The sequence below is a fragment of the Argentina anserina genome, chromosome 6 (assembly GCF_933775445.1).
Source record: "Argentina anserina chromosome 6, drPotAnse1.1, whole genome shotgun sequence".
Lineage (NCBI taxonomy): Eukaryota > Viridiplantae > Streptophyta > Magnoliopsida > Rosales > Rosaceae > Argentina > Argentina anserina.
In genome coordinates, this window is record NC_065877.1 from 23,540,390 (window position 1) to 23,557,315 (window position 16,926).

The 16,926-nt window shown below is 35.3% G+C and overlaps 2 protein-coding genes across 4 annotated transcripts; both read right to left on the reverse strand.

The window, feature by feature from the left end:
- Positions 1 to 4,991: 4,991 nt before the first annotated feature.
- Positions 4,992 to 11,103, reverse strand: LOC126799098 (cytochrome c oxidase subunit 5b-2, mitochondrial-like). 3 transcript variants are annotated; one of them, XM_050526219.1, is made up of 7 exons: positions 10,798 to 11,103; positions 10,629 to 10,714; positions 10,386 to 10,436; positions 9,103 to 9,169; positions 8,878 to 8,957; positions 8,314 to 8,410; positions 4,992 to 5,001 (listed from the first exon to the last, which is right to left on the reverse strand). In XM_050526219.1, the coding sequence occupies exons 1-6, from the start codon at positions 10,949 to 10,951 to the stop codon at positions 8,357 to 8,359; spliced, it is 492 nt and encodes a 163-aa protein (XP_050382176.1). In that variant the 5' UTR covers positions 10,952 to 11,103; the 3' UTR covers positions 4,992 to 5,001; positions 8,314 to 8,356. The 3 variants fall into 3 exon arrangements, with proteins under 3 accessions (XP_050382176.1, XP_050382177.1, XP_050382175.1); XM_050526220.1 differs by lacking the exon at positions 4,992 to 5,001 and having other exon boundaries at positions 8,083 to 8,410; positions 10,629 to 10,715; positions 10,802 to 11,103; XM_050526218.1 differs by lacking the exon at positions 4,992 to 5,001 and having other exon boundaries at positions 8,083 to 8,410.
- A 712-nt stretch (positions 11,104 to 11,815) lies between these two features.
- Positions 11,816 to 16,203, reverse strand: LOC126799089 ((6-4)DNA photolyase). Its single transcript, XM_050526206.1, has 14 exons — positions 15,866 to 16,203; positions 15,683 to 15,754; positions 15,432 to 15,512; positions 15,149 to 15,328; positions 15,003 to 15,074; positions 14,381 to 14,467; positions 14,146 to 14,244; positions 13,978 to 14,061; positions 13,642 to 13,728; positions 13,397 to 13,468; positions 13,198 to 13,311; positions 12,736 to 12,823; positions 12,553 to 12,648; positions 11,816 to 12,225 (listed from the first exon to the last, which is right to left on the reverse strand). Exons 1-14 carry the CDS (start codon positions 16,166 to 16,168, stop codon positions 12,020 to 12,022), a joined length of 1,641 nt encoding a protein of 546 aa, XP_050382163.1. The 5' UTR covers positions 16,169 to 16,203; the 3' UTR covers positions 11,816 to 12,019.
- Between the last annotated feature and the right edge of the window lie 723 nt (positions 16,204 to 16,926).

Consider the following 16,926-nt stretch of genomic DNA (forward strand, 5'->3'; position numbering starts at 1 on the left):
ATGAAAATTATGATTAAATGCGACCTAATCATATAATTCTAATTTTTTTGTATGTAACGTACACTACGACGATTAATGCGAGAAATGCGATGGTTCAATCAAACGTTAAAAGCAACCACAGTTACATGCAGTTATTTGGCAAATTTACTCAGATCTGCGGTTGCAGACCTCGACCCGGCAACTCCTAAACCGGATTCGTCGACCCGACCCGACCCATGAAAAAGTGGTTTTTATCTCTGGTATTAAAAAATTACCTTTTATGGTAAACAGTCAAATGTAATTATTTTGCCGCTCAGTTAATCATATTTACTATTCACTGTTATTGATCTCAATTTAACAACTACTGTGTAAATGGTAAATGTGCAATCCACTTTACTTTTTATATTATTTATTACCTTTATTGAATAAGGTAAATTAAAATCAAATGCAATTTCATTACATATGATTAAAGTGACAAATCATGTAATTTTTTTTTTGCATGTGATTTATTTATAACCATGTGACGAGCAACATGAAATCATGAGATCAAGAATCACTTAAATATGCAGTTTATTTGGCAAACTGAGAAGTAAGATCTAAATTAATATTGTCGGTTTTATTGCATTTCATTCATATAAATGCAATTATATATGTTATGTGAGCAAAGTACTCTCTAAATATTATTCATGTTATATGCTATCCTTTTTATCAAAATTTAATTACTTAGCATATCATTAAATCATGATGCTATGATTTAAATTTTTAAGCATTATATATGTATACATGGTCATTGGCATGTATCATGAATACAATATTTTCCTAAGTTTTGTAAATTATTTAACCATGTTAAATGATATGCTCTATTTGTTGTCTATGCTATGTTTATATAATTTTTTATAATTATGTTATTTAGCATATGATATGAGCATTGCCATGATAACGAAATTTCATGATAATTTTATAATTAAAAAACAAAGAGAGGACAAACATATTCTTGTGATAAAGTATTTTCATGAAGCATCGAAAAATACGACCATTTCAATTCTTGGTCTTCCAATCCGCTTTGTATTTCTTAGAAATAATTAAATTGTATATCTTTACAGTGATAAAACAACTTCATAAAGCTCCAAAGTGGTCATAATGTATTTTGGTATGTTTAATTTTCGTGTAATTCTATTTAGAATTTTAGATTGCGAAACTAATAAGTCTCGTACACTATTTACAGTTGATTAAACCAACACAACATATATTGGACTCTAAAGAATTTAAGTACCAACCTTCCCTACAAGTCAACCAAGGGTCAACCATGATCGAATTATGCAAACATGTTTTCCTGCACGTAACTTAAAATCTTGAATGACAAATAAATGTCTCTCAAGACAAAGAAATGTTTTTTAGAAAAAAAAACAGAGAAAACATTTTCAGAACGAACTATGGATAATAATGAAGAGATAACCCTAAAGTAAAGGGTAAATATTATGAACATGTAGGTTCATACAAACCGATCCATGGCAATTGATAACAATGTACCGTTTGAAAAATGCATAGGGAATATGATATGAGCAATGTAATGCCCTCTAACAAAAAGAGTATATAATAATCAGAATACGATAAATTGAAAAAGTATATTCAATATCAAACTATGAGGATAAAGCTCCTCAATTTTAAGAGCGACAAAAATCTATGTCAATTCAAAATGTTGGGACTTTGATTACAGTCTGTCACTAATTTTCCAAGATATAATTGTAATGGCTATTATATATGCCTAAAATTTCGGTATTGAAATACCTTTGGATTGGACAAGACCTTGATGCAATCGTTGACATACAACCAAAGTTATGAATTTTTCTCAATGAATTAAGAATATTCGAATATTAATCGTGATATACGCGGTTCGATTTTAGGGTTCGATTTTTTAATATTTGACTTTGCGAAGTACCGCATAAAGTAAAGCAACTTCACAAAATATTAGTATGACATGAATAACTGAATGCAAAGAAGTGCATCATGCGATCCCCGCAGTAGTAGTAGTGAAGAATAATCGTACTATATCCGTGGATATAAATAATAATATTAATAATGATCGCTAATATATTATCCTTCGGAATTCAAAATGTACATGCATTATGAGATGGAGATATCGTTTTACTCTAAAGAATTTGGGTTTATATTCAATTTTCATGTCTTACCTATATACTTCATTGGCACTTTATGTAACAAGGGTCAACAAGAGACAATCAAACCCTCATACGTTTTAAATATTTATGTCAACGACTTTCCATGTGAAAAGAATAAGTGAGATTACGATTGACATCATTTGCATTATCTATAATGATTGCGGATGTAACCGCGTATTACAGAAGTTTATATGTTCATTTAGAAAGTATATATGAAATTGCTAAATTGAATCCCACAACATCAAAATAAAATGATCTTGACATATTTGGGCTTTGACATATATGTGTATCTGTATATTTAAAGAATTATATACAAACACTTATGTTTTGCATAAATAGAAGTATAAACAAACGAAACAAAGAACTGTAAAAATCCTAGAAATATAATTTTATGGAGGAATTGAAGAAATTATTTCATCCCCATATTTCATAACCCCCTGAGGTTGAATCGTGAAATGTTTGATGCACACGTATATGCACTAACATCATATTATGCTTCTTATATTCATTATGATTACGTATGTAAAGCTAATCATTCAAAGTTTATCGATCTCTTAAAGAAATTTGGATTGAGATCATCTTATACAAAGGACATGTATTCTCACTGTGTTCAATGATTAAATCCAACAAAACTTATGTGGATTAATTCAACCAACTTGCAAACACTTTCAATAATTTATGATGTTGGTTGATGTGTCGACACGCTGGTCACATGTCATCACATCATTCACTACTAAAACTAATGTTACTTATGCTCGTTACAAACTCACTTGGTCTCACGGAGAATGACTAAAGTACTAGTCTTGATATGGGTAAATGGTAATTCGCACCAATATTTCCATTTAGGGTAATGTAATTTTTGCATATACAACTTATTACTCACTAGTTCTTGGCTATCACCTTAATCATTGTCAAATGAATTACAATCCATAACATCGAAGGATCGAAATACTTGAGCTCGCCAGGATTTACATGGATCTACAATCCTTGAGCTCAACTAGATTAACCTACATGTCAAATTGTGACGCCACATCGCATAATGTTGAAGCCAATTACTGTGAATAAATTTTCTTATTGGAGACAAGCATCCATATAGTCCTCTATATTGCAACTTTGACAAACAATCTCTTTTTTTGCTAGATATGTGGAATATCACTTTAATGAGACAGTCTTCCCGTCGTTAGGGGGAGATAAGAACAAAGAATGTTCAAGTGGAACGATAAAAATTATCGTGGTTTGTCCCCACTGTGTCTCATCTTGATCCCCACTATTGCACAAAGTGATGAGATCACAGATATTAGCTGCAAATATGCTTGCAAGGTTCAATGTCCTAAGAAGAGGACATGACGCCACCCAAAAGAAATTGAGAATTACGTTGCCACCATATATGGTGGCATGTTAACACCATAAAGTGGTATAACTGGTGTCATAGGTCGTGGCTCCCCAAGGAAGAGGGGGATACCACCTTATGTTCGATATATACTCGATTAAAGGAAGAAAGCGAGTTTGGCACAATTGGATTCATTGATCCATATTCTCAAATCCGCCTCATGAGAATTCCTGGATTTTGGTATCACTGGGGGACGCCTCAGATGTTTAGAACAAATCCTTGCATATACAGAGATCTCTACAAATACAAACCACATGAGGATGTAGGATATTGAGTCTTGATATCGAACCATACTTCGTTGAGAAATACCAACGTAGTAATTTTGACCTAATGGAAAGAAGCGATCCAACATGAACTAAGGTTCACTAACAAAGAGATAGGTATTTGGGCAGGTGAAGCCGACACCACAAGTATAAACTCTATCATATATCTTTGTTAGAATGCGTATGCGAATTAAGAGTATAGACTCAACTTATGGCGCAAGTTCTCTCACTAAACGCACTGGAATCGACTACGAGAAAATATTCATTTGTAATGGACCACAATGAGATATTCTCATAATGGATGTCATTGCACTCCACTACTTTATCAGTTTAGTAGTTTTCCGAAAAACTGATAAATGCAGCTTATGAATGTTGTAACAAGATATCTCTATGTGGGATCGAAATTAAGAGATATACATGAAAGTCATAAAAAAAACTTTATTCACCCAATAAATGGTACTAGACCACGTTACGCTACAAAAAGAATTGAAACATGCACGAAGTAAATACTTGTTTCGAAATAGGGATGAGAAGAATTATGTCATTGTGTATTCGATATAGATTTGCATAGTCTTTTGATGAACTAAAAAGATGTCGCCATTATAAATCCTAAGTCAAGAATGAAAAATATTATTGGGAAGACACAGTCTCAAAATGGATCTTGGGGACTGTAATATTGATGATTAACCATCAATCGGCTTTAAAGCACCTAAAGGTTAAAAGTGAGGCTTCCATAACTCTCATGATAAGTCGAAGTCTTTAAAGATAGATCTGTTTTCGTCTAACTGAAAGATGACGAATAAGTGTTGGGAAATGTGATTCCCTATACAAGTGCAAAGACGCATTATTTCACTTAACACAATATATTTGACTTGACATCTCATTCGTTGTATAGCTTAGCGCCCATGCAACAACAATACATAAAGGTTTAGGTTTATAGTCCCTATAAAGAAAAGAAAAAATGACATAATGAGAATGAATTTTATTCACATCGTTGTATATTTGGCGTAAGAAAATACGTACCAAATAAGATGCATCATTAAATATTCAAAAGTTATCAAAGCTCATATGATTAATGTAAAGATCAGGGGGAGGTGCAGACATCAGGGGGAGTCTAGCACATATATGTTAATCTTAAATGTAATAGGTGTGTTGTGCTCTTTTCCCCTTCGACCAAGGTTTTATTTTCTCCCATTGGGTTTTTTTACTTGGCAAGGTTTTTAATGAGGCAACACCTTATGCACCATTATATCTTCAACTCGGCACAAGGGGGAGTGTTGAAGGAAAAACATCATTAGTGTGCATTCGTTAAAGTAAATAACTAAATAAGTTAATGACGTTTATGGTCAACGGATGTACCAGACCAATCACCATTATGTAGCTTTAATTACCATTATAATTACTATTTATTCTTATTGTAATCTTGACCCATATATAAAAGGGATTATCAATGAGATGAGTAGACAATTCCATTTCCCTACAACAAAAATCTAGAATTTTATTCCATTAATTCATATATCAAAAACAATTAATTAAGTTCATTAGATGAAGAAAGCATAATGATTACCTCCAAGCAGTAAAACATATGTAACCGATGTCGTGGAATCAGTGGATGGAAAAACCTTCCTTCTTCACTTCTTTTCAGAAATATTGCAGCAACGGGGTCCAATGGATACACTAATTAGCCAAATTCAACAATCAAAAATATTAATATGAGTATCCACAATCAGTTGGAAAGATGTTGAAGCAAACCCTAAATTGAAGTTAAAGAGTCGAAATCCAAACAACACCCAACACTTGAATTCAATAAAAATCTCAACTTGGCCAAAAATCTAAAACCCCCAAATCCCCAATTTCATTTCTTCGCAAAAAAATAAAAGAGAAGTTTTAAATACACACTCATAAACTCTTGATACACACCCCTATCATTCAATAATTCAAATAACATTTTGCATGTATGTTGAATGACCAAAATAGGTACATATAATAATTCAGAAAATTAAAAACAAATTAAATTATCAAAACTAAGAATTTATTTTTAGAAAAAATTAAAATAAGAAAATTACAGGGAAATTTAAATTAGTATATATTTTTATGGAAAATTAAGTGGGAGATTCAGACAATCAATTTATTTCTTAATTTCACCGAAAAAGATCATTTCTATTTTTAGAGTTTCAAACAAAGTAATTCATGAAAAAGAATTATGATTTTTCATCATTCATTAAATTTCATCTTCATATATTCTTAACAAAGAAATGTTCATCTTCTTGAAACAATCAATTCATCCATTTCTCTTATATATATATATATATATATATATATATATACTTCATGTTGTTTATCATTTTTATGGTTAAAGAATTTGATAAAAAAACAATTACAATCTATAATGATTCGTAAGAACAAATAAGAATTGATATGAACATCTATACGATATTAATATATATATATATATATACTAATCACTGTTAAAAGTAGCATTATATATCCAAATAATGACGTATTTTGTGATTTTTTAATTCAAGGGTATTTTAGGTTTTTTATGTGGTGTATTTAGTAAAAATATTTGAATGAGAATTGAAATAAGTGGTGTATTAAGTATGGGTGTGTATTAAGATATTTGGGGTGTGTATTTAAAATCTCTCTTAAAAGAGAAAATAAAAAAGAGATTGAAAAATTAAGAACTCACCTCTCTATTTCTTAATTTTTGTTGCGATTCTCTCCACTGCCACCTAACTCATTAGTGGAGTGTAGAGCTTTAATTTTAGGGTTAGAGGCTTAGGGCTTTAATTTTGGGGAAGAATGAGAGGGGAGAAGACGACGAGATGGAGAGAAAAAAAAATATGTTGTCTTTGTGAAATTGGAGAGGCTGAGAGAGTGGGGTGGGTGAGGTGATTAAGTGTGGGTGAGTGGTGATTGAGTGTGGGTGAGTGTAGATGTGGATATGGGTGAGGTGATTCAGTGTGGGAGGGTGTAGGGGATACTTGTCTTTTAAATAAAAAAATTTAATACTAGCATTTTTTTTGGCTTGGGATGCTTGAGCATCCCCTCGAATAGGATCCGCCCCCACCATACCTTGTCAAGTTTCTGCAGCAGAAGTAGGGCTATCAATGGGTCGTGTCGGGTTGGATTCGTGTCGGGTCAATGTATCTCGCGTGTTATAAAATGTAAACTCAAAAACTCAACCCATTTGATAATCGTGTCAAAAATTTAAACTCAAACTCAACCTATTTATTAAACGGGTTACCCGTTTCCAACCCGTTTAACCCATTTACTAAATATATTTGTCATTTTAGATAAGATGACTAACTAAAACAATAATTAAATAAAAAAATTCATTGTATTACCCAAAATTCTAGTTCAAAATGAGAAAAACTTACTAAACCTTTATATACATATAATATTATCATTTTAAATAGCTTGTGTACTCGTATTTTATATAGAATTTAGTTCGACTCTTTTATTAAACGTGTCATGCGGGTTCATTTCGTGTTAGCGGGTTAATCCAACGTTGACCCGTTTATTAATTGGTCATGGCGGGTTGACCCGCCGCTGATCCGTTTTTTAATCGTGCGGGTTCAATTTATTTTATTTCGTGCGGGTTTCGAGTCGTGTTATCGGGTCGTATCGAAATTGACAGCCCTAAGCCGAAGTAAAGATCAATGTGCTGAGAGGGTCTCCAAATATAGAAGGTGTGCTTTTATAATAGTGGAGTTGCTCCACTGTCTACAAGTCCTGTTTGGACTCTGACTTCTCATTCTAAATGATTTTAGTGAAATTAGAAAGTCTTCACCATCACGCTATTTTTAATATAATTAGCCTATTATAAACTCACTTATGAAACAGTAAATTATGAATCATATCCCCGACCGAGTTAATAGCATATTCTATTTATATAGAAATTTTTATGACTGCGTGCATGATAAAAGACTGGCCATGTACATTTGATATTGTTTCTGGTTTTGAGCTAGCTGTACGTACGTAGTGTTACACCATAATTACAAGATACAAACATTTACGTTTGCATGTCATGATCATCGTTCTATTCCTAATTGAAAGGGCTAGGGCTCCTCCAGGGACTATTATCTAATTAGTGTAAGCGACTCGCTAGTGAGATGGTTCTTAAGATTGGGGTCGCAATTGAAGCAGTGCTGCAGTATTATGGGACAAACTAACTACTGTTTCTACAGCCAAAACTTTCTTCTTTATTTGATGATGGTGAAAGCAGTACTATCTTGAGTTTAGGAAGTGAAATAGACAAAGGTTCCCCGTATAAGGAAAAGAATCAAGTAGCACCTATCGTTTATTTGGCAAGCGTAGAAGGTTGTCCTTACAAGATCCACAATTCCGAAAGGTAACCACCCTGTGTCTAATTATCACAGAGGCTCTATCTCAGATGTTGCAAAAGCAACAGCCACAAAAAAAACTAGGTCAAACCAACCAAACAAAAAAAGAAAAGGCTTTTCAAATTTTCAAAGTCAATGTTGCAGCATATACTGGATATTTCTCTCCTGACTTTATTCCATCTGAATAATTTCAGGCTGCACTTAGTGATGATCATCTGAGTGGTCTGGAGATCCTCCGGGTCCAACCACTTCAAGCTGTAAGTATCAAATGAAATACATTAGGTGGAACAGGCGAAGTACGTAAACCACCAAATGATCGAACACTGGGATTTTTAACATGTTAATAATATAAACCCTGGCTAATCTATACACCTATAAGAGTTGACTCCGAGTAGTGGAAATAAACCCTACAATCTTTAGCATATCGATAATGTAGATTACGATCCAAAGTATTGGAACAGCTTATTTAGTGTCAACCATGGGCATATGGAACTCAGGTAATGGATACCGCTAGGTTAACTAACTAAGGCTATAACCAAGGCTGTCATCTAATTGAAGTCATTCGCACATATGCATGTATGGGCTCAAGTAAAAACATATATAATTGAATCAAAATGCAGTTTAAGACAAAAAATTTCATTCCGGGGGGTGGGGGGGGGGGGGGATATAATCACATCCAACCCATGAGGGAGCTATGAGAAATCATGTTAAACCGCACTTACCTCAAAGTACTGTGTGCAGACTGGGCATTCATGTGGCTTGCCCTTCTCCAGCCAAAACCACACAACATCATGTTCATCCTCTGCAATCCAAATACCAGGGGGAAAAGACCATATGGAGTTACGGACATCATTTACTAGATCTTTTGTGTATCATATACATCAGTGAACAAGCATACATGTAGAAGCAAAAGGATAAAAGAAACTATAAAGACAAGAAATACCCACCGCCTTCACCACCCGGGCATCCAACTATTCTCTTGCTGTAATAGGACTTCACGATTGCAGGTTCTTCCTATAGGCCAAAGCACAGATAAATTTAGAATTTCACATCTTCTCATAATTAAAACAGAGGGAAAGGAAATGAGTATAAAATGATTAAGGACTCAACAAACCAAAAGCAGATAACTTTCTACCAGCCACAGAGAGAACTAAGAACATGTTTTATAAGAAAAAAGAAAGGATTTATTAAAATGAAACAGTTCTATTAAGAGGTTTGGTTAAGCAGTCCTCAGAGTAAGACTATAAATCAACTTTAAGAGAGCAACACCACCCATGCAACACCCTCAACAGTATCATTATTCCTGTCTCTTTGGTCCCGTTATGATTGCGTGGAAAAATAATGAAAGAATCAACCATGAGACTCAAACAGAATAGCATCTGATGATAAGCATCATATTCTTGGAAGCCCCACAAAGAAAACAGATTTGATGGAAATAAGTCTGAGGCGAATCAAATTACCAAAAGAGAAATCAATGGAACAAAAAAATTGATCACGTACTAATTTAACCACCTTGCAACCAATTTAATCTATCACCCAAAACCTATTTGTTGCTCATAAGCTCATTTCTAACAAGCAATTACATGATACAACAGTGTCCCTAAACTGTTAACTTATAATTACACTTGTCACTTGTAAGTGTATTTAATCATCAACACTAGTATGGGGGATACTTTTCAAAACCTAAAATCTACCTACATCAGAGTAACCATATAGTGTAGTTTCTTGAACTAGTTTAAAGCCAAACAGGACCAGCCAATACGCCCAGAACACCTGGTGGCCGGTTCAGCCACAAAACCAGAACCGAAGAGAATTACCAACGACATCACCCAGCACTATGAAAATTATCATACATCATGCTCAAATATAATTGTTAAACCTTAATCTATCACGCTCAAATATAATTTTAAACGATTTATTAAAATATTAGATCATCACGCTCTGTATCTTCAATTTATGATGGCCTGCTTGTAACTACTCTGATTTGTTTTTCACAGTTTTCAAGTCATTGCATATTTCAAGCAGAAAGAAGCTGTACAAAAAATATGCAAGACACCATACCAATCTCCCTTAATATCTCAGAAGAGTCATCAAAAAAATTGATCAGCTTTTCACATTAAATCAATTCTAACACGCCCTAAAATTGCACAGCAGAAAGCTAGATGAATTAACTTTCAAGCAGTAATAAACTAGAGAATCATATTTACTAAAAACTTGATATCAAACTGACCTTTGTGCCGAAAGGACCTACGGGGTGGTTGATTTCCAGAATATCCTTTCCCTGAGAAAGTTAAAAAATCGTAAATCAGATAATCGCATTGAGCCATTAAAACAAGCATATAATTGAACACATCCAGTCACAACTTCAATTCCGAAATCTTGAATTCCAAAATAAACACAGTATCTTCAAATCAATTCATAAACAAACCTAAACTCAAATACAGAAGCGAAACTCGGAAAACGAAAAGGTCACCTGAACTTCGGCGGCAAGCTCCTCAAGCTCGTGGCCGGTGGCGATGGGCATTATCTCCTCAACCTTCTTCTTCAACGCAGTGTCCACTGCAACCAAATCCAATACCCAAATCAGCAAAAATTATAAAGATCAGAGATTGAATTAGGGATTTGAAAACAGGCGATTGTACCAGAAGGAGTGGTGGCGCTGAAGAAGCGAGGAAGGGACTTGGCGAGGAGGAAGCGATCGGCGGCGGAGGAAGCAGTAACGGCGGCGGCGGCGGTGGAGGAGGTGGCTAGGGCTAGGGTTCTGAGCTGAGCAGAAGAGAGGATTCTCCGCCACATGGTTACGGTGGTGGTGTTGGGACGATTCTCTCTCTTTCTCTCTCTCTGTCCTTAGATGTGATCTCAGGTCACCCACCGTGGGTTGGTCGAGATTTATAGAGACGAGATGGGCGATCGATCAGAGAAAATGGAAATGGGGAGAGTCAAGAGGGTCTGAGAGACATGGTGGCGAGGCCCAGCACAATTTGGGGTTATGTTAGGGGTTTCACCTCGCACGTGACAGATGGGGTCTGCACGTGTGGAATTTGTCAACCTCAGCCACTGGAAATTAAATTAAATTTTGTACCCCTTCCCTCTTTACTGTTTCTAGTCAAAATAATTTACCCACGAAAGGGGTCAATTCTGATGAACATTCAGTTCCAATGATGATTCTCAGGACCCAGGTTTACAAATATGTAAAGAAAAGTTCTCTCCCTACAATGTAGAAGAATGACCTGATAGGTATGTTTCTTTTTTACCAAACAAATAGCTTAAATACTACGAGTTTGTAACCTCCCATGTACAGAGAGGAGGAGACTTGTGCTGCTAGATCAAATGCAACTGTCAAAAAGTATATTATGTTTTGAGTAATTTTGTACTTTCATTTTTTTGGTATCTAAATTTCAGGTGATCAGTAAATCACCAACTCTCACACATTTATAAGAAAATTGAACGAAAATCGTAACACTTGGGGAGCTGAAAGATGAACACATTAAGTATACAATAAAACTACAATTAATATTACAGCGCCATTTACATATCCTGCATCCTAACTCCTAACTCCTAACTCTTAAGCTTGCTCCAATTATCAGACCAATGAAAGGGTTTGAAGTAAATCCGGTGCATAAGCTGCAAAGTGTTACACATGACTGATGAAATACAAGACAGGGGTCAGGAAGGCTTTCCTAGAATGGTCTGCCGAACCTGAGTTCAAAGGTTAAGGGAGCAGCTGTTAGATCTGCACAAGTGCTGCATAAGTGCATATAGTGAGTTATAGGAAATATCAAGAACTGGTGATCAGAATTGTACTATAGCTTTCAGCAATGAGAGGAGGGAAAGCAGCTACAACTAGTTCATCTATTCCTGCAACTAGCTAGGTGTCTGCGGTACTATAAACCCATCAGTCAGCTTTCTTTGCCGTTTATTCTTTACCACAGGCATTTTGTCTTCCTCCTGTTTTCTTCTCAAGTTTATAAGATCTTCTTCACTCACCAAGCCGGTCAACTTCTGGTTCAATGCGTATGCTTCCGCCATTTTCTTCTTACACTCTTTGCTTGCAGAATCATGACAAACCACTGAAATAGTATTGGAAGAAAGTAAGGAAACTACTAGCATGACATATTCAGACACTCTTTATCAGGTGGATAAAATGATTTTATCCCCAGTCCCCATAACAAACGAACGGAAATCACATTGAAAGTGATATTATAGAATTCACATCTTTCACTGATTCCCACAAGACCAAAATTTCACCTCTCATCCCTCAAAATCCAATAATACTGCATATGATCCAGAGAATGAAGATCACAGGATAATTTATACTGCAGTAGAGTATAAGGCACGCAAACATTGCTATTCATTGTGAGTTGAGTTAATAAATACTGATAAGTCACAGAACTGACCTGGCTCTGGGTAATCTCTTCCAATTATGCACTTTGCTTTTTTCTGAATGCTCAGAGGAGCTCTCCATGGCACATATATATACTGCTTTGGCATATCTGTCCGATACAATTTGGTTATACATTTCCAACAAGAACATTATTCAGCCGAAAGAATATGATGAAATGGAAGGAAGTACAACGTACCTTTAAGTACAGGGAGAAAATGTCTAATGTAATCACCATTTGGGTCATACTTCTTTCCAAACGAAATCGGGGAGTAGATACGATTATACTGGTCATAATGAAAGTCAATAATGTAAAGTATTACATGAAACTGATAGAAGCCTACTTCATAACTTTCTAAGAAGAACCAAATTGTAAAACTGTAATCTACACCAGCCAGGCTTAATAACATCTATCACACAGTTCCAAACCAAGAAAGCTCACCCTAATATCTCAAATGAGATAATAGAAAAATTAATCATAACTTTCGGTATTATAGCCTATGGAAAATTGCCAATGAACAGAATGTTTAGATCAATGACAATCAGCTATCTATCCTCTACTCTACCAAAACTATTATATAACTTTATGGCTGTGATGCCAACGAGTTATCATGACTCAACTCTATGGAAGTTTGCAAAAATTGGATGGACATTTTCACACCTGGTAGAAAAATGATGAGCATGATAGCCATAGCCAGTTTCCATTATTAATTGCCCAATCTGAATCAATCAGAAGTCTCTCAAAAACGTCACGTCCTTTTTCCCAGTGAACAAACTATCAGCAGAAACCATTAGTGTAAGAAAAGACTTGAGCAACAAAAGGAAAACATTGCTAACACAGAAGAGTACTGAAATCCTACCATATCACCACGAGTTAAAAAACATGCGACGGAGTGTCGTGCTAAATGGTGCATCCAGCCCCATTTGCGGAGCTACAACAGCGAACATGGACAGTATGAGAATAAGATCATATATGTATAAAGATGCAGACTAGTTATTTTATATAAAAAAATCAATATAATCATTTACTTAGAAGAAATAAAAACATCTGATATAATGTATCCATGTTGAAGAAGGAAGCTGTCAGTCATGCCACAGCCCTCACCTGAGTCATAATAGCATCAATCCAAGGGTATCCTGTTCTAGCCTCCCTCCAAGCTGCCAGCAATTTATCATCATCCTTCCAAGGTATCTACAACAGTGAGCAGTTATGAAAGAGTTGCCAGTTCAGTTATGTAAATTTTGTCAGAGATACGGAACTGGCAGTGCTTAAAGTTATATTTATATTGATCTACTGCTTAAAATTACAGTCCTTATAACAGGTAATCAGAATTTTTAAGTTTTGTAATCAGCTTTCTAAAAAGAGTATCCTAGGGTAAGGAAAAGTTCTCAGAAATATCAAAATATGGGGTGTTAACCTAACTTAAGCCATAAGTTTTACCTGCTTGCATATCCTGTTTCCACGCATCTGGTTAAAATTAGGAGTGCCATATGCCGCAGTGTAGAAAAAATCTCGCCACAGTAACTGCAGATTGAAATGATCTTTCATATTATAGAATTCAAAGTAAAAAATTGCAAGAAACAATGTAACTAATTAAGGCTGACTCACCTGCCCAACAAGAGATACTGGGGGTAATGTATGCTTTTTGACATTTTTCTGAACATCTTGAAGGCATGTGTAGAAGTATCTAGAAGAGAGACAACCAAACTACAAAAAGGACAACAAGATGGTTTAACCAAAAAAACATGCATTTAGGGATGTTGTGAAAAACTGTGATTCTTTGAAATTCATCAAAGAAGAGGATATGTGTTGTATATTAAGCTCTTCTTTAATTTAAACTCACTTTCAAATATGGAGATAAAACAGTTGTTGCTGGCTTTAAAAATGCAGATGGATCACCCTTAGGTTTCTCAAAGTTTGCCACCCACTCCTGCACACCAATAAAGAACTGATTAATGTACATACCAAGACGACATCCTATTAAATTTGAAGTGAAGCACAAACCATGGTCAACCAAATTAAAAACAGTGCTAATTTACGAGAGAGAGAGAGAGAGAGAGAGAGAGCATGATGCCATACATGCACATGTCCTTGAATTAGCTAATGGACTACCATTTTGACAAGAAAATAAATAAATTTTACAAACCATATACTCAAAAACGAATTCCCACAATTGGAGAACAAAATTTCATATCGCAATTATTATTTATAATAGTTAATTTACCAACCAACAAACTCAGTTTCATTAAGAAAGAGCAATTCAGTGAATTTCTAGTTTAAACAGTAAAAACAGATTACACTAAAATCATAATTAATAATAACTATGAAGTGCAACTTCTGAAATACAGAGATTTATTTGGGTGACGCTTTTAATTTCAATATATGTTATGATATAACATTTAGAGTCAGATGAACAGTCACAGACTACTAGCAATAAGGCTTCACAATGAAATTCTGCATTGCACCTTTTTTTCAATTGATTCTCTTAACCTCTTCAAGGCTTCTGACTCGCCACCTCTAAAAGGAGAAAATTCTTCCTGCATAATGTCATAAGTTATGATAAAGAAATTAAACAATACTGATAAGAGAAAAACAAAACATTCAAGCAGACCTGTTGAGCGTCTTCATAACCAAGTTCTTCAACAGTTGGAACTTCTGAAACCTCACAATTCCCAACATTCCCAACAGGAGGTAACAAAGAAAGCGTCATAGAAAGACTCGACGACATCCACGAAGGCTCCCCAGCAAGCTTCAAAAAAGACTGATAACTCAAAGGCGGCCTTCCTCCATTCTTTCATACCACCAAGTAAATCATCCATCCATCAATCAAACAATCATACAACAAAAACCCTCCATCACAAAATCACTATCAAATCAGTTCAACAAGACCTCACCTTCTGTATAATCTCCGCTGGATTGAACAGCGTATGGCTCACAGGACTGAAAACCTCAATCCCATCCGCGGATGCGAAACCCTTCCAAAACAAACAAACCCCAAATATCTATAATCAAAACACATTCTCTATAGCACTTGTACATTTATGCATACACGATACATGCATACATATATATAATCAATAATATAACATACATTATTTAATTTCTGATTGTAGAAATGAATAATGTGAGCTTCATATATGCATACCTTGATTTTAACATCAAGAGCTTGGTAATAGGGATCAGTATCATACTCAAAGCAAAGCTTTTTCACATCCCACTGTTCAACCACACAACTAATCAAAACCCAAAACCCTAAAATCTCAATTAAAAATCTTAAATTGAAAATTAAATTAGGGAATAATCAAATAAATGGAGGGTCTTAGGTTACCTCTTTGAGGCAACGAACGATGACGTCACTGGGTTCGCCTTTGAGAACCAACAATCTGGACCCGAGCTTCTTGAGGCTCAAATCCAAATCGACCAGGCTCTCGAGGAGGAAGCGGATTCGGGTCAGCCCAGCCCTGGAGGACCCGGGCGAGGGCGCGGTTGGGTCGGGCTTCATGTAGTGCGGGTCGATAACGAAGACAGGGTAGAGGAAATTGGAGGACTTGGAGGCGTGCATAAGAGCAGGGTTGTCGTGAATCCTCAGGCCCTTGCGGAACCAGATTAGGGAACCCGACCCGGTTGACATTTTCGGGTTTTGGGTGGGAGGAAAGAGAGAGAAGACGGGAGTTGGGAAATGGAAGAGGGAGTTTGAACCGTTTGGTCTGTTCGCGCGCTTTAATGGGTGTTCTGCTTTTTAGAACCGGTGAGGAGGGGGCCACGTTGCTCGTGTAAAATGGCGCCACGTAGCTAGTGTTGGCATTTCGAATTTTACTATTTTCTTTTTGGTAATTCACTTTCTTTCTTTTTTTTTCGTTTCCAGAAGTATGGAAATAGTGGCCGGGAGGTTACCTAAATCATTGGATGATTAGTGATGGACTGATGATAAGGTGGTTAATAGATTGAAAAATAAGATTTTATTTTATTTTATTGCCTCATTTTCGTTTTTACCAGAGTGCCCCTTAAATATTAAAAGTTATTTTAAATTAATATAAGGTATGAAGGTATTGTATTTTCACATGCGTTTTAGTTAACAAACTATGTTTGAGTTATTAGAGTATAGTCGTATAGGTATTAAACATCTAAACTTGAACTCAAATGTTAGATTTTTTCTTTTTAAGTCGAACTCACCATCTCCTACTTAATAAGGAGAGACTATACCCAAAAAAAAGGAGAGACTGTATCACAGCAAATGGTTATTTTCTATTTTGTAATTTCTACTCTTTAGTTCTTTAAAGATAAAGAGAAATCTGAGGTGCAGTGAAAACGAAGATGAACGGGGCTAAGCGATATGCCGAAGCTGTGGGATGTAAAAATGCATCTGTAGGGGAGTGTTCCGCCTAGAGG

Coding starts and splice junctions, on each gene's coding strand:
- LOC126799098 (XM_050526219.1), bottom strand. CDS start 10,951: ATGTGGCGGAGAATCCTCTCTTCTGCTCAGCTCAGAACCCTAGCCCTA. Junction 10,715..10,797: donor CAGCGCCACCACTCCTTCTG/GTACAATCGCCT, acceptor ATTTGGTTGCAG/TGGACACTGCGTTGAAGAAG. Junction 8,958..9,102: donor ATGCCCGGGTGGTGAAGGCG/GTGGGTATTTCT, acceptor TTTGGATTGCAG/AGGATGAACATGATGTTGTG.
- LOC126799089 (XM_050526206.1), bottom strand. CDS start 16,168: ATGTCAACCGGGTCGGGTTCCCTAATCTGGTTCCGCAAGGGCCTGAGG. Junction 15,513..15,682: donor CTCTTGATGTTAAAATCAAG/GTATGCATATAT, acceptor TTGTTTTGGAAG/GGTTTCGCATCCGCGGATGG. Junction 14,468..15,002: donor GAGAATCAATTGAAAAAAAG/GTGCAATGCAGA, acceptor ATTGGTGTGCAG/GAGTGGGTGGCAAACTTTGA.